Below are 27,186 nucleotides of genomic sequence, written 5' to 3'. Positions count from 1 at the left end.
GGGCCTTCATGGCAGACCCGCCAATCTGCCTGCCTCCTGGACACCCCCACGTGGATGCCCCATGGGATCCGATGCCCACCCCTCCCTGTCCCTGTCTCCCCTGTCTGTATGGCTGCCTAGGGAATGTGGGGGTGTGGCCTTCAGCAAGTTATTTAATACCTGTGACCGCAACTTCCCCATTTGTAAAGGGGGGATCATAACAGTGCTTTGGATTTACATGACGGACACGTGGCCAGTGCCTGTAATGGGCAGCCACGGTAGGCACTTGGCAGGGAGTACCTGGCGCCTCATCGTCTCCCCTGTCACCATCCTCATCTGTCCAGAGCCAAGGAATGGCCCATCCCTACATCTAGGATATGCCAGCCCTTTGTTAACATCCTCTCGTCCATTCTGGGTTGAAGTCATCTGCTCAGACACCGCAGGGAGCCTCGTCTCAGGGCCCCCGGCTCGTCCGCCAGACCCGCCCCCTCCCTGAGTGAGGGGCGCGGGTGTGGGTTGCCGTCTTGTCCTCACTACCAGACCACCAGAAGCAATTCATGTGCCTATTAATAAGACACAGTTCCCAAAGAGGGTGCCGAGCAGCTGAGACAGGAGTTGAGGGGAGACCTCTTCCTGTTTGTGTTTTTAGACTTACGGATTTTTTTCTTCTTTGCTAGCTGCATGTATTCCTTAAGAAAATTGCAAAGAAAAAAAGAAAGGGAACACAGTTCAGGTCTGAGAAAGGATCTTACAGGCTTGTACAAAAAACGGGGGTTTCGAAATGGAAAGCTGTTAGTTCTGCTTACGGGTGCATCTCACCATTTGGATGCAAAGTTGTCCCTCTTGTCCACCCCTCTCAGCTTTGAGTGGAGGATGCCATGTGCCTGTGCCGAGACTTTCTTGCCTCTGACCATACCATACCATACCATGGTCTCTGCCTGGAATGCCATCCCCTCCCTCTTGTGCCTTCTGGAGTCTGGCCAGCATTTCGAGGCTCTGCCCAGCTCTCTCCTCTCTGCAGCGGGGAGGGGTTCTCCTCCTCCAAGTCCTGGAGACACGCACGGCCCCTGGCAGATGCTGTTCATCACTATACCTCTCAGGGGTTTCTGTTTTTTTCTTCCTGGCTCAAGTCCAAGTCTCTGCGTGGGAAGGACTACCATCTCTGACTTGTCTGTACCCAGAGCTTCCCCTGGGATGGCTTTGCACATAGTAGGTCCTTGGCAACATTTGCTCATGCCCCCATATGCTCCAAGCCTCAACGCAGCTCCCTGCAGGTAAGATGTAGGGAATTGAATGAATATCTGAGAACAGAATGGACATCATGTGCTGCCTGGCTTTTAAATGATGTAAAACTGTTCATCCTAAAATAACAGTAATACTTATTTTTAATAATAATAATAGTAGCTAATACTTCGATGGCACTCATTGCGTGCCAGGCACTCTGCTAAGACCTTACTGTACTAACTCATCTAACCCTCACAACAGCTCATGAGGCAAGTACTATTATTACTCCCATTTCACTTTATTATTTTTTAAAGATTTTATTTATTTGAGAGAGAGAGACACACAGTGAGAGCGGGAACACAAACAGGGGGAGTGGCAGGCTTCCCACGGAGCAGGGAGCCCGATGTGGGGCTCGATCCCAGGACCCTGGGGTCACGACCTGAGCCAAAGGCAGACGCTTAACAACTGAGCCACCCAGGCGCCCCTATTACTCCCATTTTAGAGGTGAGGAAACTGTAGCCCAGAAAGGTTAGGTGACTGACCAAGGTCACACAGACGGTGAGTAAATGTCTAAGTCGTTCTTTCTCTGTTTTTGAGGCAAGATGCTACATCTTTCCATGGGAGTTCAGGCGTGGAAATAAACAGCCCTGTGACACCTGCTAGCAAGGTTCGATAGTGCCTTAAAGCAGGGGACAGATCGTGTCCCAGTCCCAGAATCAGGCCTCATCAGGACAGCTTTGGAACCTTGAGCTGTGAGCTTTTCAAAGAGGCCTGAGAGATGGTTTGAGAGACTCGCGGTGAGGGGTGCGGGGGGTGGGGGGGGGGGGAGGATAAATCCAAAGACAGAGCTGCAAAGCGGTAGTGAGGAATGTTTAACAGAACGCCCATAAACGAAAGATGTCGGCAGTCCCCTCCAGCCTTCACAGCAGTGTGTTCACGATACTCAGTGTGGGTGATGGGGGCATGTCCGTTGTCTGGCACGCCAGGGCCTGGCGCTTCCCGCAGCGGCCTGGTGCCTTGGCCTTGAACGTCCCGCAGGGACTGTGCACGCGCGGGGAGGCGGCGGCCCGGCGGTGGGCTCCCTCCCAGCGCCGCGCTGCGCGGGCCTCCCGGCGTCCGACCGGCCTGGCAGAGGCCGCGGGGCCCACGAGAACATCGATTTCTCGCCCGCAGCCAGCCGCGCGGCCCGGCGCCGGGCCATCCTGCGGCTGTTGTGACAGCAGAACCCAGTGCCATGGAAACGATTGTGCAAGGCCCGCAGGCTGCCTGGAGAGAGCGGGTGCGCAGTAGCCTCGGCGGGCCCTCCCGCGCCCCGTGATTCTGTTGTGCTTGGCCGGGGCCGGCGCTGGGCTCCGCGGCGCTCCTTCTGCAGGGAGACCCGCGATCCCCTTCCCTGGCCCAGCTGGCCCGCACGCTCCTCTTCTCTCCGCCAGGGCCTGCTCGCCCGCTCCCGGCTCCTCCCGCAGATAGCGGGTCCCCGGGGCCCGGCTGGCCGAGAGCGAGGTGGCCGCGGACGCCCGGAGTGGGCATCCGAGCTGGCCTGGGCTTCCTTCTGTAAACAGCACGGTGTTTGCATCCCGGGGCTGGCCAGGGCTCTCCTCCCGCTGCGGTTCCAGGCGTTTCTGGGGGGGCGGAAAGCAGAAACCAGCCCTGTGTTCTCCAGGCTGCCAAGCTTCTGAGAAGTTCATGCCTCAGCCCAGGAACTGGAACCCCCTTCTCCTGCCGACCCCTGGGGGCCCCTTTCAGAGGCAGGTACCAGCTCCCCCACCCTGGCTAGCTTCCTGTTTCACTGTGATCGGAGAGAAGGTTCTAGGGATGGTCTCCTGCCCCATCTGCAATTGCCATCCCTTTACTCAGCGGCCCATCCCCTAACCCAACTCCAACTGTTGGGTGCGCAAGGCCCGGGCCTCACCCCAGGATGGTCTCTTGGCACTTGACTGTGGCCAGAACCACCCTGGAAAGAGCTTCCTAAATTCACACTCTAGCTTACAGCCCTGGAGCCCTTGCTGCTCTAAGGGGGTTGTTGGCTTTTCAGGGGCCCCTCTGTGTGGCCGGTGTTGGCAGAGGGACAGACGTAAAGCACTCTGTTTAAAGTCATTCTTGCTGAGGTGGGAATGCCTGATACGATCCGGGCCCCCTCCTGGGCGAGCTTCACATTTCCAGGAGGGGCTCATTCACGCCAGCAGGTCTCTTAAGGAGAAATGGGACGGGGTGTTTTCATGTGGAGGTTGGCACCTCCAGTTTCTATTTTGGAATGTTTGGCGTCCTGGCCCAAACTGCTTGCCCTTGAGTCTGTTCCAGTCAACACTTCTGCTGAGTGCCTACTGTGTACCAAGCAGAAAACAAGTCCGAGGGTATCGGCTTAGTAACTTGTACTGTGGTTCGTAGTAAGGCGAGTGTAGGGGTGTGTGTGTGTGCACATGGGTGTGCATGGGCTCACAACTGCGCATGCCAAGGAACAGCCCAGGAGCCTGTATGGGCAAGAGAAAGCGGTTGGCCCAGTCCGGTTCTCCTTGGACTTTGGGGTTAACTCTGATCATTTTAGGCCCAAACAGAAAGCTCTGTCTTTACCATTAAACCGAGGCTTGTGGGCGAGGCAAGAGTGCAGGGTAGGGCGGTGTCCAGTTTGTGCCCTGGCGTCACCGTCCACATTGAAATCCTGGCTCGGCCACCTCCTGGCTCTGTAACTCTGAGCGAGTCCCTTCAGCTCTCTGAGCCTGGGTTTACTGACCTACACAGTGGGACTGTAATAACATCTACTCGTGGGGCCTTGTGAACGCTGACTGGTCAGTGCATGTAGATGTCGTAGGACAGGACCTGGCAGCCACCAGTCACCAGTGACTGACACCCGTGACCAGCCAGGTCAACTGACAGGTGCTGGACGAATGAGGGGAGGTCCCCGGGCTGTGGATCTTGCAGCCTAAGGGAGAGTTGGGATAATACGTACGACAGAAGTGTGCTGTAGGTGGTGAGACAGGCCATGAAGGAACAGGGCTTCGAGACACAATAGGAAGGCCTCTCGGAGGAGGCGGCATTCTCCTGCCCCAGGTGTGCTCGTGGCCCTTCCCCATGCCCTGAAGGGGCGCTGCTTCCTGCTGCTCTCTGAGCACGAGGTCATGTGGGAGGCAGCAGGGAACGGGGCTCATCTGTCTTCCTTGTTCTTTGGCTCTATTCTCTACCCCCTCGCCCTTCGTCCCTTGCCCCCTTCCCTCCCCCACCTCCTTCCTTCTCTGCCTCTCCCCCTTTCCTTCCTTCCCTCCTTCCTTTAAGTACCAAATTGCTTTTATTACCTATATGTAAGATATAAACACAACAATACAAATATTGTGTCCCTGCCCTGAGTTTAAAGAAAAAGAACATAACCACTGCCTTGTAGCTCTTTTGTCTTTAAAAATTTTGTAATTTGCACACCTTTCATTTAGGTTTCTCAACAAGATGGCTCTTTAAGAAACTTTTCTCTGATTTTCACTGTCACAGTGAAAAACGAGTAATTTCCAACCCAATGCTCAGATTCTCACTTGTCTCCTAAGTGCCCTATTTTCTCTCTTTTTTTTTTTACGGCTTGCTTGACTCTGGATCCAAGGCAGGGCCCACACGTTGTGGTTGTTTGACGTGTGTCTTTGCCTCTTTCCTCTGCTCATGTCGCTGTGCCCTTTCCCCCCTTTGCTGTCATCAAGTTCGTTCGAGAAGCCAGGTGGTTCGCACATCGGCTGCTTCTGCAGATCGAAGCCCCACGTGCCTCTGACGTGTTGTTCCGTCCCCAGTATTTCCTGCAAGTCAGTAGCGAGACCAGGGGCAGGATCAGATTCAGCTTGCTGTTTTGGGAGAGACCACCTCACGAGACGCAGTGTGTTCCTCCCTGTGTCTTTCCTGCAGGGCTCACAGCCAGGGGTGTATCCTCTTCACCCCCCTGCCCCCGCCTTCGAGTCATTGCTGTCCTCAGTTCTGTGTCTGGCACTTCCTTTTCTTTCTAATGTTTCCACCTGTTTGATTCTCCACACAGTACATTTAGTTTTGCCTGCTTGTGAAGGTTATGTCAGTGGAATCGTTCTGTAAGAAGTTCTCCGCAACTCGCTTCTCCCCTCAACCCTGAGATTCAGATGTTGTCATTTCGGGAGCCGGCATGCTTTCCTTTTCTCTGCCGTGTAGTATTCCATCGCAGAGCTCCTGCATCCACCCCGCCGGGAGACCTTTGGCCGTTTCCAGATTTCTCCCCTTTGCTTGCTATAGACAGTGACTTCTGGAATACTCTTTCTCTGTCTCCTGGCACACACATAGGAGTTTCTGTCAGGCTGTGCCACCAGCTGGAAGTGCCAGGTCACTGGGCGTTCACAGGCGCCATGTTAGTAGACAATACCAAATTGTCTTCCCAAGTGGTTGTACCAGTTTGTACTCCCACCAGTAGGACAGAAGTGATGGCCCGGCTCCACATCCTGCCAACATTTGGTATGGGAAGATTTGTAAGTGGTTTTGTGTAGCTGGTATGTGTGGGGAAATGATACCTTTTGATGAGCAGAAGTGTCTAATGTAAATTTATTCTCCGAAAGGTGTGAACTTTTTTGAGCATAGTTTGAGGTGGCGCTACCCCAAATGTGTCATTGGACCAGGAGCTTATTAGAAATGCAAATTCCAGACCTGATAAATCAGAAACACCAGCGTGGGGCCCAGCACTTTGCTCTTTACAGGCCCTCCGGGTGATTCTGATGCTCCTCGAGTCCGAAGGACGGGTTTAAGAAACGTTTTCCCACCCGATGACTTAACCTCTCCTATATCGCATTCCAATATGTCGTAGTCTTTCCACCCTGAAGTTTGTAATGATTTTGTGTCCAGTATAAGGTAAGGTTCCTGTTTCATTGTTTTCCGTATGGATAACTAGTGGGCCCAGACCATCTGTTGAGAAGTCCATGCTATCCCCACGGGCCCGTGATCCAGCGGTGGTGTGAATATCATTTCCATGTAAGCCTGGGCTTCCTCCTGGTCTCTCGGCTTCGTTCCATAGATGAGTTTGTCTGTCCCTGGCGATGGTTCTTCACTATAGCTGCTTTGGAGATGGTCTTGGTTTCTGGGAGGGTTCAGTTCTCCAGAAGTGTCTCTGCTATTTGGGGACCTTTGCTTGTCCATGGACATGGTAGAGTCAGCTCGTCAGGCTCCACAGAATGGCACTGAATCTTTACATTGACTTCAGATCACTGAATCTGTAGCTCAAACAGGAAAAAACAGACATTGTACAGTATTGTATTTATGTGGAGTTTTTCTAGAACCTGCTCAAGGTCATCCTTCAGAACAGGAGGAAAGAGAGAGCCACCTCACACAAGGGTTCGCGGTCATTCCTAGCCACTGACCCTGCCCCGTGGGCTGGGATGAGCCTCATGAGCTCACGATGGCCGGGCCACCTGCCTCCCCCCGCAGAGTTTGGCAGCTTCAGTGGATGCGAGCTGAGGGTCAGGAAGATGGAGGGCTTCAGTTGGAAAGGCTGGCTGTCTCATACCGAAGAGTCTCTGGTTTCCTGTGGATCTGCGACTCTTAAAACCTGCCTCCTGCAAAGGTCTTTTCATGGGCACTTTCTAGCCACATCCCAGTTGGTCCTTGGAGAGGGAAGTGGGCCCCGTGAAACTTTGGAGCCAGGATTTCACCAGCTAGAGGGAGCAGGTGGGTGACCGCACGACCAAAGCTCAGAGGCCTTGGCTTCTCCCTGTGACAGCAACCCGTGATGTGTCACTACCTCTCTTGGGATCTGCTCTAAGGGACAAGCATTACAGCACTCCGTGTTTGGCCATGGTGAAGTCAGCACTGGGTTTGCCGGTACTCAGAGCCAGAGTTTATTCATCCATTTTTTCCTTCTTTCATTTAATCATTCCTCCAACAGCTATTTATTGTTACTACTGGGAACACTGCATGAATGAAAAGCTCAAAGGCCCTGCCCTCATTGAGCTCACAGTCTGAATGATAGAACCAAGTAGAGCTAAATGCTGTAAAAAAAAAAAAAAAAAAAAAAAAAAGGCAAAGCAAGGGGAGCAGGAATAGAGAGTGGTGGGAACAGAGGCCTGCTGTTCTAATAACAGGAAGTATCCCAGAAGAGGAGACGTTTGGCAGAGAGCTCAATGAGACAGCCTTATAAATATCTAGGGAAAGAGCATCCTAGGTAGCGAGAACAGCAAGTGCAAAGGCCCTGGGGTGTAAGTATGCTTGCTGTGTTAAAGTGTGGGAAGGTGGGCTGGGGGGATCAGAAGAGGATCAGAGGAATGTGAGGAAGAGAAGTGTATTCTCTTTGATCTTAAAGGTGTGGACTTTCCCGGGCCAAGGAGGATCCCTAGGTCCCGGGAGTGGGTTAGTGCTAGCTGGAGAAAGTCCATCAAAGTGGAACCCAGTGGGTGTCCACAGTACCCCGGCTCCTGCTGTGAATAGCTGCGGTCTGGCAGCCACTCACCTATCACCCTCTAGGATCACCTGGATGTCCCCATCAAGCCCCTGACCAGGGAGGCTAAGATGGTTAAACTTTCTTTGGAGAAGGGGTGCCTTCTGTGCTCTGCAGATGGCCAGAACCCAAAGCCAGAATCAGATCGATGGCATGGGAATGTGTGAGTTCCATGAGGTCCAGAAACACAGGTTGCTGGTGGTTTTGTGGGATGTGGGCTTAAACTTTCCTCTTTTGCTGGAGAATGTCATCAACAAGAGCCAGCCGGGATGCCTTCCGTCGTTGCTGGGGGAAGCTACCAACTCTTTCTGAGCCCCGGGCCTCAGCTCTGGTTTCAGTCTTGTGATGTCCTCGTACCCTGTCACTTTTTAGACATGCGCCCTACACTTGGCATTGCAGTCCCCAGGTCCCTCTTTGCTTCTTAAATCTCATCCCCCCCCCCCCAGCTTGACTAGAGTGAATGACATGGTTAGCTCATGCCATTTTCCCTCAAATACTACCCGAGTGATTTTTACCGTGTAACCCTGTTAAAAGTTAGGGGATCCCAGGGACCAGTCTTTGCTCAGCATTGCCTTCGAAGAAGCAGGTTCTGGCTGCCGGATGATAACTGCAGAAGAATTCCCAACTTGGCTGCGAGCTGAGCCGTCCTCCCCATCTGCTGGTGACATGCCCTCCTCCCACTTAGCACCTTGGCTTCCGACTCAGAACCCGAGCCTCCGAAGTGCCATGTTTACTCATCCCGAGAGCTGGGGACAGTTTGGTGCCGTGTGCCGTTTTTCTCGTAAGCTCCGAGGTCTTGCTGGTAAGCTGTCTGGGCGGCCGGGTGCTGTGCGGGCCCGATGCCTGGGCCGGCTTCCGGAGGCCTCTGGTTTGCAGCGCGTGGGTGACTCACAGGGCTGCTCTGCATGTCGCCGGCCCGCTGCAGCCAGCGCGTGGTGCAGGGTGGCCCTGGAGGGGCCCCTCTCGGCAGGATGTGAAAGCGCATTTCTGAGAGCACGGCCGACCTCAGACCCACCCACTCTGAAAATGCAGAAATAGCTGCCAGGGTGAAAGTGCTTTGGTGTAAGAGGGTGGCTGTCCAATCGGCTCAGTCTGTTAACCAGATGCTCTCTGCGCGGTGGGCGAATACGTACCAACACCCGGAGTTAGACGCTTTCAGGGAGCGCGGCATTGTGGCCACTGGGTGCAGAACACAGCGTCCTTCTGGGTGACATGTTCTTATGCCCATTCTCTGGATGAGGAAGCGGAGCCTCGGGGAGTGACCCTCAGTGCCTGCAGAGTGCCCGTCATGTGCCACCCAGGCCGTTGGAAGCACCGGTCATGTGCCGACTCCTTGAGTCCCTCCGCCATTGTCAGGAATGGTCTCTGTCCACCTTTTACAGGGGAGGTGCGGAGAGTGCCGGGGCCTGCCTTCGGGCCGTGGCAGGATGTGGCAGGCTGGGATCTGGACCCACGATTTGGGCCCCCAGCAGTGTGTCTCCCTGCGAGTCTGCCCTGGGGTGCGGGCCCCTGTCCACGGCGCTCAGCCCCTGCACTGAGCGGTCTGTGGCCCCCGCCCTCAGAGGCTTCTCCGAGGCTGCATGTGTGCCGCCCAGAGGGGCTCTGGGCTGGGGGACCCAGGCAGCAGCTGAGGCTGGGTGTAGACAGAGAAGTAGCATCCTGCTGCATGGAGCGAGGAGAGGGGGCCTTCCGGGCCCGGAGCCAGACTGCATGAGGTGTGGTGGTAGTGGGAACGCTGGGGCCATGACAGCAGCATCTGCTCCTCATTCACATCCTGCCACGGACCACCCTGTGACCTTGGACAGCCCTTTAACCTTGGCTGCTTTGCTGCGGATGCCTGCCATGTGAGCATAAGTGGAGATAGAGAGAGGAAGGTGCTCTGGCAGAACAGTGCTTGTGGGCCTACCTTAGCTCAGGCTGCCATGAATTTTCCTCCCCGTTTGAGGCTGGAAGTCCGAGATCAGGGTGCCAGGGCCGTTGGGTTCTGGCGAGCGCCCTCTTGAGATGGGCGCCTTCTTGCTGTGTTGGCCATGGCAGAGAGAACGAGTATACAAGCTCTCTGCTGTCTCTTCAGATGAGGACACTAATCTCATCGTGCGGGTCCCACCCTGACGACCTCATCAACTCTGATCACCCCCCAAAGGCCCCATCTCCAGACACCATCACACTGGGGTGTAGGGCTTCAACATAGCCATTTTGGGGGGCACAATTTAGTTCATGGCTGGGCCTGGAGGTGAAATGTTTGATCGAGGGGATGAGTCAGGCATTGGGACTCTGTCTGCATGTATCTTAGGGACACCTGGTGTAAAGTCACACAGTCCTTGCCGGTCCCTTGGACAGCCTTTGAGTTGAGAGACCTTTAGGACTGGGTTTGGTCCCTGCTCAGACCTGGTAAAAATGTCTTTGCAAGAAGCTAGTAGCTTTTTTGAGCCTGGAAGGAGTGGGCTGGGTGGCCCAGGGGCCCTGATTTATCTTGTTCTCACCCACTACACAGGCCGTTGGCTGAACCAGGAAGGTGGAAGGTTCTTGGCCCTGCACTTGCCCTCTCCCTCCCCGAGGCAGGTGGGCTGCCAGGGCTTGCTGAGTGAACCGGGGGCCAGGCCTACACCCTCAGGAGGCAAGTCTTACGCCAACCCAAGCTAGAGGGAGGCGGACATGGTTGAAATCTTTTGGGGGGATTTCAAGACAAAATGCGCAAGACGGGAACGGTATCATGGAAGGGAGTGTGAAGTGGTAGGAGGCCTCCTTACAGGACCATGGGCTTGTGTTGGGCTTTGGAAATGTGTGGATGCGTTGGGAAGGTGTTCTTCTGGGGGATGGATTGTGCTCTGAGCTGGTCAGGGTAGACGTGGGAGGATACAGAATGATCTGGAAGGTGGGGTGGAGACTGAGCTGGAAGAGTCAACTAAATACCCAGTGAGTCCTTTCCAAGTGGCAAGGACCATGCTGGTTTTTGAAGGCAGGGTCTCATGAACCAGGCCGGGGGTTTCAGGCCAGCTCCCGAGAGGCCACAAGGAAGTTTGGTGCCATTCTGTGACATGAGGAAAGTGGCCCGGGAGGGAGGTGCTTCCTACTGCCCCAGGCTTCCCTCTTTTAGCCCCCCTCCCCAGCCTCCATCCCATCTCTCACCCGTAAGCAAGGAGAAATACACTCCAGGGTCTTTGCATAAGCCTTTGGTTAGTTCCTTCCACCCCCAAAGAGAAAAATGGCTTCCCAAACAATTAGGTATTTATTTTATCATCTCATTTGCGGTCCCAGGCTGATTTGTGGGTTTGGATTGCTGTTTCTTTCCTGAATCTCAACTGGATGGAGTAACAAGTGCTTTTCTTTAGCTTCTGTTTTGGCCAACAACTCATTTTGCAGTGCTTGCTTTGTGGCTGATGCCTCTCAGCAGAGGTTTGGGGTCAAGGCCATGATGAAATAGCAGAAGGACAAGGAAGCAAGCCGTGGTTTGTTTAGAAGGCTTTCCTGCCTGTGGTTGCTACCTTAGAAGCCGTGTGGTTGCTCGCGAGGAGAGGTGCAATGTAGCTGCTTGAAATCAGAAGTAATTCTGCTGAATTGGAGAAAAGGACTGGGCCGAAGGGGCAAACCCAGCTCAGGTCTGAGTTTCTACAGTCAGTTTGTCCTTCCTCGTAGGGCAGCTTAGCCGAGAGAAAGTCCAAGTTGTTTTTCTCTAGACTGTAAACTGATGTGGAACCCTGGAAAAAGTAGAAAATGGGTAGGATGATAGTCATTTCTACTGTGGTTGAGAGGGACATCGGTGTTTTCATTGTAGGACCATCAAACTGAACGCCCCTTGGACCAGTCTCTAATTCCTGTTGGCTCCCCTGACAACAGATGCCATCTGATTCCACCCCACTTAGGGATGCATACCTGTGCTTTCAGGAGATTGGATGCTAGTTGTAGGATTTGTCAAGGTGACAGATTCTTGGGTCTGTGTTTTTGCACTTTATCTGTTGATACCATGTGCTTGCATGTTAATTATTAGTGTTGATTAATCAGTGAAGCACTTCCAACCCCTAGCCTCAATGATCATCTAACCCACAGCACCAGTGGAATGATTCACCGATTTGTGCCTAGTGTTGTAAAAATGCAACATCATTGTGTCGGTCTTTATCCGTAGCCTCATGAAAGACCACAAAGTGGGGCAATGATTCTAGGACCAGAGGCCCCTCTCCTTGGCTTTGGGAGGGTTTGTGGATATTACCCAGGTAACTCTAAGCATGGCCTTCTCTCTTGCTGTCCCCTCCATATTACTAACAACTGGCCAGAACAGTCATACTGATCAAAGGAACCGACTTCCTTTTGAGCCATGTAGGGAAACAGAGTCCTATTCTTGGGTATTGGAGAGCATGGTTAGGCCAGGTCTCCATCTCCTTTCACATCCTCACCTCTCACTCTCCCGTCTTTCTTCTTTAGGGGACCCTATTATGGAGTTTATAAATACCTATGAATAAGTCAGACAGAACACCTTATTTAATCCACACAGCAGCCTTGCCAGGGAGGCATTCTTATCCCCATTCTGTGGCTCCGCGAGAGGCCCTGAGAATGACACACATGTCCCTACCCGATTGCTTTTGTTCCGGAGGCTCCTGCATTTTAATTCAGCTCCCAGGGCAGCCTGACCATCTTCCGAATGTAGGGAGCCTGGAGCTGGGGCCTTATCAAGCTCCGCCCAGTGCAGGGGGCTGGTCCTGGCCAAGTTGCTTCATCTTTCTGTGCCTCAGTAACCTGACCTAAGCAATGGGCATCCCACCACCAATCCCCAGAGATGGCGTGGGAGTTAAAGCACCTGGATAGCTGTCTTCAGGAGAGAACAGCTGACCGGGGCGGCTGCGGGGGCCGGGGTGTGTGGCTGGGTCTTGAGCGGAGTTCGGGGTCTTAGTTGAACGGAAACAGGCCCTTCCCCTCCTCTTGGCACCTCCGTCTTCCCACCAAGAAACAGACAATTAAAGAGTGAAACTTCATGACTAAACAGGAAGTTGCACCTCAGAAGGCCACAGACAAACCAGTTAGTCTGATGCTTTATAAATTCTCTGAACACTCTAGACGAGGAGCACAGAATGGAGACAGAGCCGGGCTGGCTTTCTGGGCACTGGCTGGCTGGTCTTAAGGGCATGGTCCCCGGGGTTCCCCCTAGATTTGGCTCACTGCTCCAAGCATGTGACCTTGGACCTGTACATGACCCCCGAAGCCTCCTCAGGGCGATTTGAATGGCTGTAGGTGGACAGAGGGAACACATCCTGGCCCTGAGGGCACCTTGGACCTGGTTTTTCCGGGAGTAACCACTGAGCCGATTGCTGTCCCTTGGAGGCCAACAGGCCCACCTGCTGTTGGGCAGAGACCAGGGGTCCCAGCACAGGGCCAGGGAGACAGGGGAGGGGCCAATGCAGTGATCGAGACAGGAGGCAGTAGAGGCTGCTGGTTTCCGGATATATTTTAAGGGTAAATCCAGAAGCATTTGCATATGGAGGGAAGTGGGCTGCGACCAAGATTGGCCTGAACAACCGGAAGAAGGGAGCCGGTTTCCTATGGTGGGAACAGGTGGTACAGGGCTACTGTTTAGGGGGGCCGTGGCGGGGGGAGCAAGGACTTCAGCCGTGTTCAGTTTGAGATGCCCAGTGGGCAGTTAGATGTCTGAGTCTGAAGTTCAAGGGTGAGGTCTGGGGCTGAAAACATTAGTTTGTCAGGATACAGGTGGTATTTTTAAGGCCCCGGGGGAACGGTCTGATAGTGCCTTGTGCTCTTGGGTTTAGAATAAGCCCGTGTGGAGTAGAGAGAGGGAAGTAGAGTGAGGAAGCTGCTATAGGGCAACAGGCATCCGGAATTTGGGGGAGTGGGCCTTTTTGCTTCAGGAGATGGCCTGAAATGCATGGTCCAAGCTGTGTTTGCAAAGGAGGAGAGGTGAGCTGATTGTTTTGTCCTGAGCCTAACCCCAGCCAAACCACGCTTGTTGGAACCCAGCGCTGGGGAGTTCAGGCCTGTAATTGCACAGGCTGGAAAGCTGGAAAGCTCTCACGCTGCAGTGTTCTCCGCCTTGAAGGGGACATTTCAGGGAGTCCGTGCTTTCCTTCAAGAGCATCCTGGTTTACCTACCGATGCTGATAAAGCTGCATCTAGTAAAAGTTGGATCACTCCCTGTAAGAAATGAATCCCAGGAATGGTTTCTAATTTCAGGCCCTCAAAATGGACCCTGGCCTTTGACTTTGGCCATTTAAAGGGGATCGTGAGAACAAGTGGTTTGAAAACTTTGACATGATATGGCTGGAGAGGGGAGCGTGTGGCTATTGAACTTGAAGAGAAAACGTGACCTAAGACAATGGCTTGTAATGTAGACTGCTCACGAGTCCTTTTTAAGGGCCTTCAGTGCTCGGACTGGGTAGGAGCTATAAAAACAGTAACTTTCTCTCTTCGTCGGTCTCATGAATTTGCATGCGCACTGAGGTTATAGCACATGTAAGAAGGTAACAGGGTTCAAATTCAGCATATATAAAAGCCTGAAGCAGGATGACTTTTGGGTAGATTTTTCATGAAATGCTGATTTTTCTCTGACTGCAGAAGCTAGCATTGTAAAATGTTCTCTCTTTGGTTGGCCCTGATTTGCAGCTCCAGGACATATAGGCGGCAGGGCTGTTTCCCGTAGCTTAGAAAAAAAGAAAACCCACCAAAACCTTGCTGATGCACTTTGAGCTCAGAGACCCTCATTTCTTTGCACCAAGTCCCTCCTCTCAGGGACCGTTAACACTGGTTTGGGGTTAATTCTGGCACAGTTGTTAAGGTGATACAGAATGTGGGCTTAAACTCCAGCCAGAGGGTTCAGTTCTGTCCTGGGTTCTGAGTGGCCCTCGGCTAAGGGATGATACTCATTAAATGGATGATGTTAACGTGAATTGGAAGCATAATAGAGGTCAAAGGTGATTTTTTTTTTTCTTCTCAAAAATGGTTTTGCAAATCTTTTTCAGAGCTGATAGACACACACCTTAGCTGGATACAAAACATATTATGAAACAGAATGACTGTGATCTTTGATCCGAGAAATCAAAGTTAAAGGTAATTGACATCTTCTGCTTCTCCTTTTGTTTTCCAGCTGTGTGTTTCCTTAACTTGAATTACTTGTAGTAGAAGAAAACTTTTCCAACCGTCCTCACAGACACCACTTCCTGCTCTTAAGGGCTGGACCCCACCGCTCTGTAAGGGGACATCCCTGGGGGACATCCCTGAGACTGGGAGGTTAGAGCATCAAGGTTGGGGTGGGGAGGTGGGGATGAGGCTCTGGAAATTTGCATGTTCTCCCAGAGGTCCCCCCTCCCAGGAAGAGCGCAGCTAGGTCACGTTCCTACATTTGAAAAGTCCTGCTCTGCAGTGGACCAGCTCCCTTTTGGTTTTGTGCAACTTTGCTCGGTGTATACGGTTAAGTAAGACTCTGCTGGAGGTGGGGCGCTCTGCACTGGGGAATGAGAGAAGGCAGGCAGAGCAGGAGAGCTGGGAAGCTACTCTTGAAGTCCGCTGTGCTTGGTTCAGGGTAGAGCTGGCTTTCCCATCGAGCTCAGCAGTGCCCCTGAGCTAGCCTCAAGCATTAGACCTCCCTCCATGGACTCTGGATTCTGGATTCTGGGCCTGCAGACAAGAGCCCGGGAGCTACGGCAGACTCCACAGCGCAGGGCTCAGGAGGCACCTGTGGGTCAGCGAGGCTTTGGCTCTTCTGCACCTCAATTCCCGGAGCCTCTGACGTTCTGCTTAGAATCCACGCTCGCAGTGGCCCAAGTGTGGTGAGCCCTCCCCCGAAGTCAGCCAGTGGTCTGGGGTGGGGGTGGGGGGCGGTTAGAGGCCTCCTGACCTCTCCCCGGCTCCCTGGGCTATGGCTTTTAAATGGCCCCTTTGTCAGAGAAAGGGGGCTCATTCCATCAAGGCCAGGCCCAGTGTGTTCGCATCACACTGGTGAATTTTAGGGCGTTTGCAGAGGCCCTGGGCGGGGAATCCCAGAATCACGTTGCCCAGAGGGTGGGCTCTGCAGAGATCCCAACCCTTCCCGGGAGCAGCACGAAAGGGGCCGTGGGGAAGGGGGTGCAGCTCTGGCACCTTCTCCAACAGGGACTATCGGACACTGTCCACAAAAGCAACGCTACCCTGAGCACATTTGCGGGACACCAGGTGCCAGACTCCCTCCCCACGAGTCAGGGTGACAAACAAGCAGCTGAGATGTCCGTGCGGAGACTATAAGCCACTTAACCAAAGTCCTTAAGGGCCTTTTGAATGTGTTTCTCCCCTCCCTGGTATTAGCACTTGGCTTACAGGGGGCCTGGGACCTTCGGCAAGCTGGCTCGGTGTCTTCAGGGCCCCAGGGGGATTTACCAACTTGTAATTTGCAGACCCCACCCACGCTTTGGGCTTCAGGCCTGGCAAGGTTGGTTTTTTTTGTCTTTTTCACTGAGCCTCTAACGTCTGGCCTGGCCCCTGTAGAAAGTTCTTCACTGTTCCCAAGTGCCCCTAGAGCAGGCAGCAATGGCTGCAAAGTTGCTTAGCAAGCAAGAAGCAGAGCCCTGGGAGAGTTTTGTTCTCAGAGGACAGATCATTTCAGTTTTGATACTGAAGTCACAGGAGAAGGCCCAAGGCCACCAGGCACCTTTCCTTCTTAGCCCCTTTCCACGTGCTAGTGAGGAAAACAGGCCTGGTGCTCACTCTTGGCGGTCCGAGCAGCTCTCCCCACAAGCAGCTGGGACAAGAGGCGGCAGTACCCAGGGCCCACTCCCGTGCTTTCTGGTCCAGCCTTCTCGCCCCAAGCCTGTGGGATGGGATGGGATGGGATGGGATGGGCTGGAGGAGAAGGGCAGTGGGGACGGGGGGGGAGCTGCACCCCTCCTGGCTTTAGCCTCTTTGGCCTTAGAGGATGCAGGCTGCCCCGTTCCCATCCAAGCTTGAGGAGTGTCTTTCTGGCTGTGGCCTCTGTGGCTGGCCCCAGACTCTCATGGGCACTCACATGATCTAACCAGATTTTAGAAAACATGCTTGAGGTTTGGGAGAGAAGCAGGATGGGGTCTGTCCACTCCTTCCTGTTGTTGCTTTCTTGGGGGATGAAGTTCCAAAGTCAGCACTTAAGGGGGAAAGGCCTAGAGTGAAAATGACTCTTAACAGACTTTTAACTTGCACCTACCATAGATCCGTGTGGTTTTCTCTATGCAACTCTGAGCAGCCATTCTTCCGCAAGGTGAAGCTTGAGAACCTCTGAGCTCAGCTGAAAGAAGGCAGTCAGCATGCAAGTGTCTGGCCCTTCAAGTGAATCAGAAAATTCCTAGGGCAGAGTGGGATGCTAACAGAAACCCAGGTTTTTAGAAATAAACACCTAGAATTGTTTGATGAACCCCACTCGTAGGAGGCATTGACCGCTGCAGTTGCCATGCCCCAAAAGTAGGTGAAGAAAAACACTGCTTTCCCGTTCATCTCTGCCCTTGGTATAGACTAGGGCTTGGTACACGAAGTCTCAGGCCATTTGGTAATTGGTCTGTTCACATCTGGCCCCCTGGCCTGGTATGGTCAAATAAAGTTTTATTGGCACACGGCCATGCCCACTGGCTCCCATGCGGTCTGTGGTGGCTTTCACAACAGCAGAGCTGAGGAGTTGAGTGAGGGGCCGTCTAGCCCATAGTGCTGGAAATATTTTTATCTGGCCCTTTGTAGAAAAAACCTTGGTGATCCCTCATGTATTCTTTTTATGCCTACAGCCATGTATTAGCATAGTTATATTTTTGTTATGCTACCAGTTTGATTTTTTGGAGTTTTAAAGAGAAAAATGTATAATTGTAATAATATTTATATCTGTCAATCTTTTCCTTTCTGGTTTCAGCCTCAGGTGTCAGGCTTAGAAATCACCCTGAGGTGGGACCCACATTCATCAGTGTTTTCAGCACAGTGCCTCGCTCTAAGGGTGATAAAAGGTCAGGGGTTCTTGTGGTAGAGTCAACACCATTGGCCTCAATTGTGTTCTGAGAAAGTGATACTTGGTGACCGCCTTAACCGCTCAGCACATGGCCTTCTCCACTGTTAACTTAGCAGAGGCTGTCCTTACCTTTTCTGGACACGCACACAAGGCACTGAGGACCCCAGGGCTACGGAGGAAAGGTGATGACTACTGAACTTAATAGCACAGTCTCTTTATCAATTGTGTAGCCATATAGTGTTCAGGTTAATATATGGGCCCTGAGTTCAAATTCTGATCCCGTCACCTGGTATGGCTGGTGACTGCCTATCTCCATCTATAAAACAAGGATTGTATTACTAGGTTTGGTATAAGAAAAACTTAGCGTTTATTACAGTGCTTGGAGCATGGTTAGCCTTCATTAAATATGAATGGCTTATATTCTTTTGTAGAGAAAAGGCTCCAGACAAGTAATAGACTGGCAACCCACTTGTTGATTGGGTGACAGAGGAAAATACACTCCCCCAAACCAAGTGACGTAGGCTGATGGTGTGGGATCCCTGTGGGGGGCTGAGACGCATGCATTAGCCACCTGCTGTGTGCATGGTGCTATGCATAGCGCCACAGGGATACGGGTAACTCAAATAACCTGGTCCAGGAGTTTGCAAGCAAAGCATTTCGAGAATTCAATATTCGCTTTTGGAGGGAGTGAGGGCCCGAGGGTGAGAGTGGGAGATGGCTTCCAGGAACAGGTGGCATTGGAACAGGGCAGGAGGGAAGTCAGGGTTGGGACAAGGAGAGGGGCTATTCGGAGAAATGCACATGGCCCAGTTTGAGAAGAGGTGGGAAGAAAGATACAGAGGTTGACATAGGATAGATGCTCCAAACATTTACTGAGTGAATGGAAGTCGAGGGCTGACCCACAACCCGGCACTCAGACCTCAATCAGAGCTAGGACCTGAGGCTACTTAACCCCTTGCTGAGCTTCCTTTTTCTCATTAAGTGTCAACGAGCATGTCCTAGGTCCTGAGGCCCTATTTAAAAGCTGAGGATTCAGTGGGGAATAAGAACATAACCAAAGCACTAGCTGGTCAATTGCAGGAACCAGTGACTGGAGAAGACAGAGGGAGAGTGTGACTGGGTGGGGCTGGGGTTTGCACTGCAGAGCACCCAGGCAGCCTTCCTGGAGGAGGGGGAGCAGAGCCTTGAGTGAAGGAGTGAGGAGAAAGGCATTAGAGGTGGTGGGGGAGGCAGCCAGGGCAGAGGCCTAGTGGGGTGCAGGTGAAAGCCCACGTGGCCAGCCAGCGGTGGGAGATGAGGGTGCAGGGAGCTCAGACCAGCTTGCAGGGCCTCGAAGAGAGCAAGTGGGGCCCAGAGCAGAGTTTTTGCATCAGGGACACCTTAAGAGGGGCAGAGCGAGGGAGTGAGACCAAAGCCCGAGAATGAGGTGCTACAGGGCTGAGTCTGGAGTCCCTCTTCCCCCTAAAGGACAGAAGCTAGGGCAAGACCAAGGGTGGGGTTCCATGGTGGGCCCCAGGGAATTGACTCAGAAGGCAGGGTGGCCTCGCTTACTCTTCCAATAGCTTTGGCTGTGAAGGGGAGACCTCCTACAGGCAGGACCCCGAGCTCTGGAGGAAGCGCTGGAGCAGAGACCCTCCAAGCTCCCAGACCCGTGGGGCTGCACTGCCCTGGCAGCTGCCCAGCTGGCTCTTCTGCTGTCGAACTCTCTCTCCTTGGTCACAGCCAGGGGAGCATGCTCTGAGGTTTCAGCAAGCGAAGGTTCCTCTACCCAGAGAGGTTTCTGCGGGGTTCGAGGCCTCCCCTGGGGGCCTGAGTGCGCAGCCGCCTCCCCGCCCCCCACCCCCAACCACATGAAGGGCTGAGTACAGTGTCCAGAGCTTTTCCAGATGCCACTATTAGCTTCGACCCAGAGGTCGCTTTCAGAGAGCAGGAGGGGAAGGCCGCGTGGGCCTGCTGGCCGCGGCTCCTACCTTCCGTCCCCTCCCCGGCCCCGGCCTCTGCCTTCTGAGAAGGGAAACGAGCCTTCAGTGAGGGCTGGGGTGTCCACATGGCTGCCTCCCAGGTAGCTGTAGAAAGCCGGGGCGATGGAAAGTTTCCCGTTAGGATCGACTCCTCTGGTTTCCTAGATTGAGAAAACAGGAAGCCCTTCAGAATCCGGGCTTTGAAAAGCTCCATGTGAAGCCACGCTGCTCCCCCCTCCCCCCCGCAAACCCTGGCATTCGGCTTTCCCTGCTGCCTCCCTGCCCGCCGCACAAAGGCCTCGCGGTGGACCAGGCCCTGGGCGGGGGTGGCGGGGGGAGGGGGTGTGGGGGTGGGGTGCCCCAGGGCGGGTCTTAGGGCGGCCGTTCTTCCTGGGGTTCCTGCCTGAGGGCCCCTTGGAGTCAGCTAGGCTGGTGCCTGGTATACAGTAAGTGCCCAATGGATGTCGGTCCGCTGACTATGACTTCATCCTGGGAGTTGCTCCTGATGGACGCCCTCACACAGGCGCCCGTGCTCCTAGACGCACCCACCCCTTGGCACGTCGAAGGCGAGTATCGAAGGCGCCCCATGCTGCGAACGGCTGCCCTATGCCAGCCTTGTCTTCTCCGGGCTCCTCCGCACCCCTGGAAGCACGGGGACCGTTGTATGCACGGTTTACAGATGGGGAGGCTGAGGCAAGGGCCAGCAAGCGAGGAGGCGGTAGAGGGGGGACTCGAACCCTGGCCAGCGGGCTCCGGCGCCCCAACTGCCCCTCGTGTCGGAACCGCCCAGAGCGGTGCTTGGCGGGTGTCCGGCGCGGAGCCCTCGGGCACAGTCGCACCAGAGCCTGGCGCTCGCGGCCCCACAGGCCACAGCCACTGAGCACCGTTTCCCGGCGGGCACGAGGAGCTTGCACGGACCTCAGTGGCGCCCAGGGACCGAACGGGACACACGCTTGTTTCCTCCTCCACGAGGTGGAAGGCACGAGGCCCAGGGAGGTAAAGTCACGGCGCCCTTGGAGCGAGTGGGCCGAGGAGCAGACGCGCCGCCTGCTCTAAGGCCACTGGCGTTTGTGCTCCTCCTCCTAGGGGGCTGGGGGGCTCCCTCCCGCGGGGGTTTCTGGGAAAAGCACACTGGACCTCGGAGGGCTCGGCTTGAACATGGGGAGAGTTTGAGATGAGCACATCTCAATAGTTAGAGGTGGAAAGGCAAGGCAAAGATGAAACACCCAGTATGAGGAGGCTGGGGCAGGACAGTGGGAGAACTTGGGAGACCTTCCGTGGCACCCAGAAGGGGTCTCCCTCCTCTCCTGCCCCTGGGACCAGTCAACCCATCCCATGCACAAACCGGGGTGGATACACACCTTAGGGCGGGTGTGCCCCTCTGCCTCGGGTCTGGGCTGCCACCGAGAGCAACTTCTACCAAGAAAGCCGAAGGAAACCTTTGTGCCACCCGCCCCCCCCCCCCCAAAGACCTCACCGCCTTGCTTACAGGGACCACGGCCCTGGATAAGGGGCCAAGATGGGAGAAGACAGCCAGCTTCTTGATGCCAGGGGCTGGCATCCCATTCCTGGTTCCCTGCTAGGAATTACACGGTCCTTCTGGGGGAGGGGATGGCCGAATTTTCCAGACCCCCTCGAAGGACATTTTCCACTTCTGAAGTCTCACAGTGTGATCCTTCACTAGTGTGTGGGGGGAATTCCTGGTTGTGCTGAGAGAGATTTTGTCTACACTGATGGTTAGTCTTTGAGGTATTCCCATGTGCTCTTTTGAAAGGTCCCTCTTCTGAGAACTGTACGCTCTGTGGGTCAACTATGGTTGAGTCATGTAGTAGGTATTTTCTGGATGCTATAATAGTGGAAGGAGTTTGGTAGCAGAGAGAGCATCCTTAGCACCTGCCCTCTGGCCCAGCGCTGTTTCTGCCACGATTTTTAAAGTTACCTTCACAAACACCTCTAGCACAAAATAGTCTCATCCAGAAAAGAGAGCAGAGGAAGACATTTCGTAGAACAAGAGCGTGTTTTACAAGACAGCCCCATTGTTTAGGTTCTAGAAAGCTAAGCTGATCTGTGTTGTTGGTGCCCGCTCACTCGCCCCTTCTCTCTCTCTCTTTCTCTTTCTCTGTTCTTTTGTAGTTAATGAAATTATCAGGAAGGAGTTTTCAGGACCTCCCGCCAGAAATCAGACGTAGAAGATGCCATTAGCAAGACACCTTCCGTATCTGACCCCTTGGAGCCTTCCACTGCCCTCACCTTCTGTTTCCTTTACTGTACATCTCCTGGCCCGGAGGCCACGCGCGGGACAAGGTCCTGGCAGAAAGCTGACTCTCGATTAAGGAGCTCGCCACCTCTCTGTGTAAACACCAGAGAGAACACTCTGCCTTTTGATTTTTGTTTTAAATCCCAGAGAGCATCTCGGTTGACTTTCCTGGTGTCCCATCCAAAAACCTTAAGTGCCTGCTGACCAAACACACAAGACAGCACGCTGGATCGGCCCTGAGAACGGAGTGACCAGAGCTTGGGGCGTGGGCTGGGCTGGGGGATGGAAGATGTGGGCCCCTGTGATTAAACCCCAGCCCTGCGTTCATTTTTCCAGGTCACAGATACAGCTCCTGTACCTTTTGAAGGAAAGGAGTTTTCAAACAGAGCCACCCAAGGAACGTGACCCGAGCGAGCCTGGCTTCCGGGCTGAAGAAAAAAAAACCCAGAAGCCGGACCGTCCTCCTTAGGGACCACCTAGTCCCGGCCACGGTCAGGCCACAGCTCCCGCCTTATTGGTCAGTTTTCTCATTCTGAAGCAAGACTGTCTGGCCCACACAAGATGACCCGTTAAAACTCAGCGTTAAGTTATGACATGTGTCCACATTTGTTATTTTTGTCTCCGCTTCAAAAAGCCGGCCCAAGGCAGCTGGAGAGGGGGAAGCTCTCTGGGCCCGCTGCTCTCCACCCCTGCAGGGAGCGGCGGGACTGGGGCAGGGACCCCAGGCTGCGGCGTGAGCACCCGGCCGCTGCAGGCCTGCAACCCAATGGCTTTCGGCTAGTCTCGCTTGCTTGCTTCCTCGCGGCCGGCGCACTTTCCCATCAACTGGTGAAGAAGAATCTCAAGCATGTGCATTGAATTTTGAGAAGGAATCCTGGAAGAGCTACAGCAACCAAAGGAAAAAAAGAAACCACGTAAACAGCGCAGGTGTTTTTGTGAAGTGGGAAACGAGGCGATCGATGGGCAGGCCTAAGTGTTTCTCTAAGTGGGTTCCCCCACGACAAGGGTTAAACTCCCTCTCTGGCCTAGACTCTGAGTGGGACAACAAGCTCAGGCTTTGGCCCTAAAGTTGTGATTTTTGTTTGTTTGTTTTTAACCTGAACCCATTTTAAGCGCCCCTCCGTCCCAAAAGACATGTCTGCATTAACTGCTTCATCCGCCTCGAAGAGAACCTACCCACGCGCCTGCCTCCGTTGGAAGGAGCTCTGCCCAGACCGGCCGTATGGTGGTTTTCTGCCCAGGTGTCTCTACTGTGCACACCGAGTCCTCAAGAGTCTTCCTCCTCTGGTGCAGTTTCTGCAAACACCTAAAACTCTCAAAGGTCTCGGCTGGGGAGTTTTCCGTCACACAGATGTGTTCCTGTTGGCCTTTATTGTGGACACCCTGGGACAAGCCAGAGATTCATTTTCAGCCATTTAGTTTCTTCCCCCAGTAATCCACACAGGATGTAAATATTCCTGGCCCTCTTCGAAAGGCTCTTCGTAGGGATTTCTCAGTCAACTCTGCTAGGTAGAAGCCGAGGAAGAGAATCATGGCCGTTAAGGGCTCGCTGTGGGTTTTCTGAGTCCTGGCTTCCTTGACAAGGTGACCCAGAGGTTAAATCTTCCCCACAGCTTGGCCAGGAGCCTGAGGCTTGGCGGCTATGGCCCGGAGGGTCTGGTGCTCCAGAGAGTGGGAGAGAAAGCCCAGGGTGTGACCTTTCAGTGGAGACCTAGCATTTAGCTTCCCCAACAACTGGGGACCTCTCTTCAAGCCCAAAGTTTGGCAAAATGCTCTTCTCTACAACATGCCAGTGAGAGCTTGACTACTGCTGCAGAGCTTCTGGGATGTGAAATTCTCCCTCATTAGTAAAAAGATTCCTTGTACCAGCAGCTTTACCTAAAGGATTTTCTCTCCAGCAAAATTGACTTCACGGGGGGAAGAGTTAAAGTGTTTGGTTAGTGATCTGTTCTCACTTGACTGGCTGGGAACCTTAACCTTTTTTTTTTTTTTTTTTTTTGCACATGAGGGAATTTGGCCTTTCCTCAGTTATCTGAATGTTTTACCCAAGTGCCTTCCTGCTATTGTAGCAAAGTCTCTCTGCTTCGTTGTGCCTGGATGGGGAGAACAAGGGCTAACGTGTTTTCCATCGATCTTCCATCTCTGTCAGGGCAAAGGGCCTCCCGCTAGGTTCAGACTCCTGTACGTACGTGTGTGTGTGTGTGTGTGTAACGCACACGCGAGCTTTTTCTAAGACCTCCTAGCTGGATATTAGAGGAAGCACTTTCATAAACAACTATACCAAATAACAAAGGAAAGAGAAACCAAAGCATTAGTTTTGAGACCGAAACAGGCGAGAGAATGTGTATTAGGAACGGACAGTGATCAAGAAAGTTTGGTCCGTAACAAATGCCAGGAGGCAATTTTGCCAAGAGGAATTGCTCATGAAATATTTTCAGTCTGGGAAGAGGCAATAAGATCCTCTGAGAGAAGGAGAAAAATAAGGATGTCTAAGTGGTAAAGATGTGTGTGTGTTGCACGTGATCGAAGGATCTCAGGTCGAGGTTTGCACTTGCTACATCCAAGGTAAATATGTAGCACGACCAACAGGAATCTGCCCGTGTTGCTGAATGTAGTAGATCTCCCAAGTCTGCAAGTCTTCCCGTATTGTACAAAAATACTGCTGCTTGATAATATATAAGAGCGATCCAAATTAGCAGGTTATTAAATTTTATTTTCTTATCTGTATGTTTATGCTTTTTATCTGTCCTGAAAATATCACACCCCACCCCCTGTTAGAATTAGAAACTATTTATAAATGGTTGAAATCTTTTTCAAGTGTTTCTTTTTACATATGTTGTTGATTTTTCCCCCCTAAGGGAAATGATGTATTCTTGAAATTGTGTGATTCATGCTAGCAAAAAAACAAAACAAACGAAAACCAAACCAAAAGAAAAACCAAAAACCCACCTCCGAGTCTGTCAGCCACCTGAGTCTTAGAAGAGAGCGTCTCTGGAGACAGAGGGATGGTTTTGTGGAAGAAGGAACGCTCTCATGGTTGCTTAAGAGGACATGGACTTCAGCTCTGAGCCTTCGTCTGGTCACAGAGGAGAATTGTAAAGTGTTGAGATCCCCCAAAGCAGTAGCCTAGGAGGTGATTTTGATTTAAAAACAAAACTGCCTGTGTTGTAATGGGATTCTGGAAGAGTTCATGTTCCCGTTCATAGAACCCTCAGTGCAGGCTCATGTTTACAGAGCTGACCAAATCCTGGTAGATAACCCCTCGTACACATTATTCAAAGGACCTGCAGAGTTTTCCAGCAGAGACGCACCCTAGATGAATCGGGTTGATTTCTTCTAGAAGCTGGGAAACACTGATGTGGCCTTTCTTGTTTACATCCAGGAGCCAAGACGTCGGTCTCTGGAAGCCAGCCTTGGCCAGTGTGGGAGCGGTCACATTTAGACAGATTGGAAGCTGATGTGTTCTGGTTGTCACTTGGAAATAAAGGGAAGGCTGAATGTGTTTATTTTCATGTCAAACACTTTCCAAGTGCTTTCTATTGTTTGGAATTCAAAGTCTGTCAGAGGTCCGCTTAACGGTTTTGTTCGCGTTTACAAGAGGCATGGGGGTTGTGACGTTCTTGACAAGCTGGGGTAAACTTTCCCGCACCATTTTTTGGAGGGATAACCCTTTAGCAGGTACCCAACACCTCCTAACCTCCCTCAGAGATGGTCCCTAAGCAAGCCCCTCTGAAAAGGAGATGGGGTGCTGGGAAAAAGACACTGAACACTCGGCCTTGATGCATCTTGATGCAGACCAAACACCTGCCTGGCTCAGGGTTTGGATGCACTGGATGCATTGGATGCAAAGCCGTGTCCAGCAGAGCAGGTCCTTTCAGCATCGTGATTGGTGTAAGCAGACAGAGGCTGTGGTTAGGACAAGCTTAGCATCCCGAGCATCTTGTCAAAGAACCTTACTCCTTTTGCCTCTACAGCCCTCACAGGGGAGAAAATGTTGACAATGCCCTAATGAGTTCTCCAACGAATAGAATGTTCTCCAACAGGGTGGTGCTGGAAGGCTTAGGTTTTGAAAATCTTGACTGTTAAAGAAGTTTGAATACATCACATTCCTATGCAAAACGTTTTTAATCTCCAGTTTAATGTAGTTTATTTTTGCTATATGTAAAGTATTTTTATACGGCTTGTATCATGATAGTTTAGCAATAAAACAGTTGAAAGAAAGCAGTGGCTACCTTGTATCTTTTCTTGTCTAGAGAGGCTGCTCAAATTTCCCCTTGACAGCTTGAGTTCATATAAGCAGCTTTGGTGTGGGTACATATACCCTGAATGCCTTCAATCCTCGCCTCAGTCCTAGGAGGTAGACACTCTCCGTTTCATATCTAACATTAGGGCTCAGAAGCCACTTGCCCCAAGCGACAGAGCCACGAGGTCATCCTGGATTTGTCCGTTTCTCTCCCTCTCCCATCATAAATGCTCCGCTATAATCGGTCTCTACACCTGTTTAGAAGCAGCATCTACGTCCAGATTTAGAATGTCCACCTTGGGCCAGATCATGGAAGCTTTCAGAGCATTCAGAGCCAGCTGGGTTGAGCTGGTCACTTGAAAGGAAAAGCAGTTCTTTGCCTGAACATTTTACACAATTAAAAAAAAAAAAAAGTCTCTTTTACCAAACCCACCAACAGAATTAGATATTGTAAATACTAGAACTTTCCAGCTGGCTTCCTCCTTACAACAGCTTCCCCACCCCCACCCCCCCTGCCCGGGTGCTTTAGCTATTCAGAGGTTTGGAAGTAATCACTATTTAAGTCTTAATATTGTTCCAACTTCATCCACTGGTCAGCACTGCCCTTAAGCCCCGGGGAAGCCGGATCCCCGCCCCTGCTTCACGACCACTCTACCACACCATGGCCCTGCCTTGGGATGCCTTCCTGGGGCCTTTCCAAGCCCCCCTTCCAGGGTCTGGAAGCAGCAGTACCATATGGGTGCAGCGTCCCAAGCACACACAGGGCCCTGCATGGGTTCTGGCTACTGGGACCCGTGGTCCCCTCTAGTGGCTAGGACCAGCTGGTTCCCATTTCTGCCCTTCAGAGCACAAGGTCAACCAGATGCCCCAAAGAGCTCTAGAACCCACACCTATGGGGGTCCAACCTGGTTTCCAGAAGAGCTTTGTTGCGAAGAGTTTAAATTTTTTGGTGGGATCATGTGGAACTGGGTCACCAGAATGGTGCTGAAACATTGATTTGAGGAAGTCCCAAATTGCTTATGTAGACAGGATCCGCATAAAAATCATTTCCCCAGGCCCACACACTCTATGGGCAATTCTGCCCCCTTACAGTTTTTGCTGTAGCTGTGTATGCCGGTTGGGTTTAAATGAACTTTATGAAAACTTATGCTGCTTTTCCTGAATAGAAACTCA

The 27,186-nt window shown here is 52.6% G+C and overlaps 1 protein-coding gene across 8 annotated transcripts in view; it reads left to right on the top strand.

Annotated features, from left to right (window-relative positions):
- Nucleotides 1-25,877, top strand: part of NFATC2 (nuclear factor of activated T cells 2) — a 158,157-nt gene extending 132,280 nt beyond the window's left edge. For 5 of the 8 annotated variants that reach the window (XM_064573361.1, XM_064573363.1, XM_064573362.1 and 2 more), the window contains one exon: nt 21,647-25,877. In XM_064573361.1, coding sequence (XP_064429431.1) covers nt 21,647-21,702 — 56 coding nt within the window. In that variant the 3' untranslated portion in view covers nt 21,703-25,877. Of the gene's footprint in view, nt 1-14,580; nt 14,669-21,646 lie in introns of all 8 variants that reach the window. The other 3 variants (XM_064573359.1, XM_064573358.1, XM_064573360.1) reach the window with 3 other exon arrangements.
- The last annotated feature ends 1,309 nt before the right edge of the window (nt 25,878-27,186 follow it).

Source organism: Mirounga angustirostris, unplaced genomic scaffold (assembly GCF_029215605.1).
Source record: "Mirounga angustirostris isolate CCGP_5_RB_7025 unplaced genomic scaffold, mMirAng1.0.hap1 SCAF_10, whole genome shotgun sequence".
Lineage (NCBI taxonomy): Eukaryota > Metazoa > Chordata > Mammalia > Carnivora > Phocidae > Mirounga > Mirounga angustirostris.
Note: the sequence above shows the minus strand (reverse complement) of the source record. Positions and strands in the feature narration are given on the sequence as shown.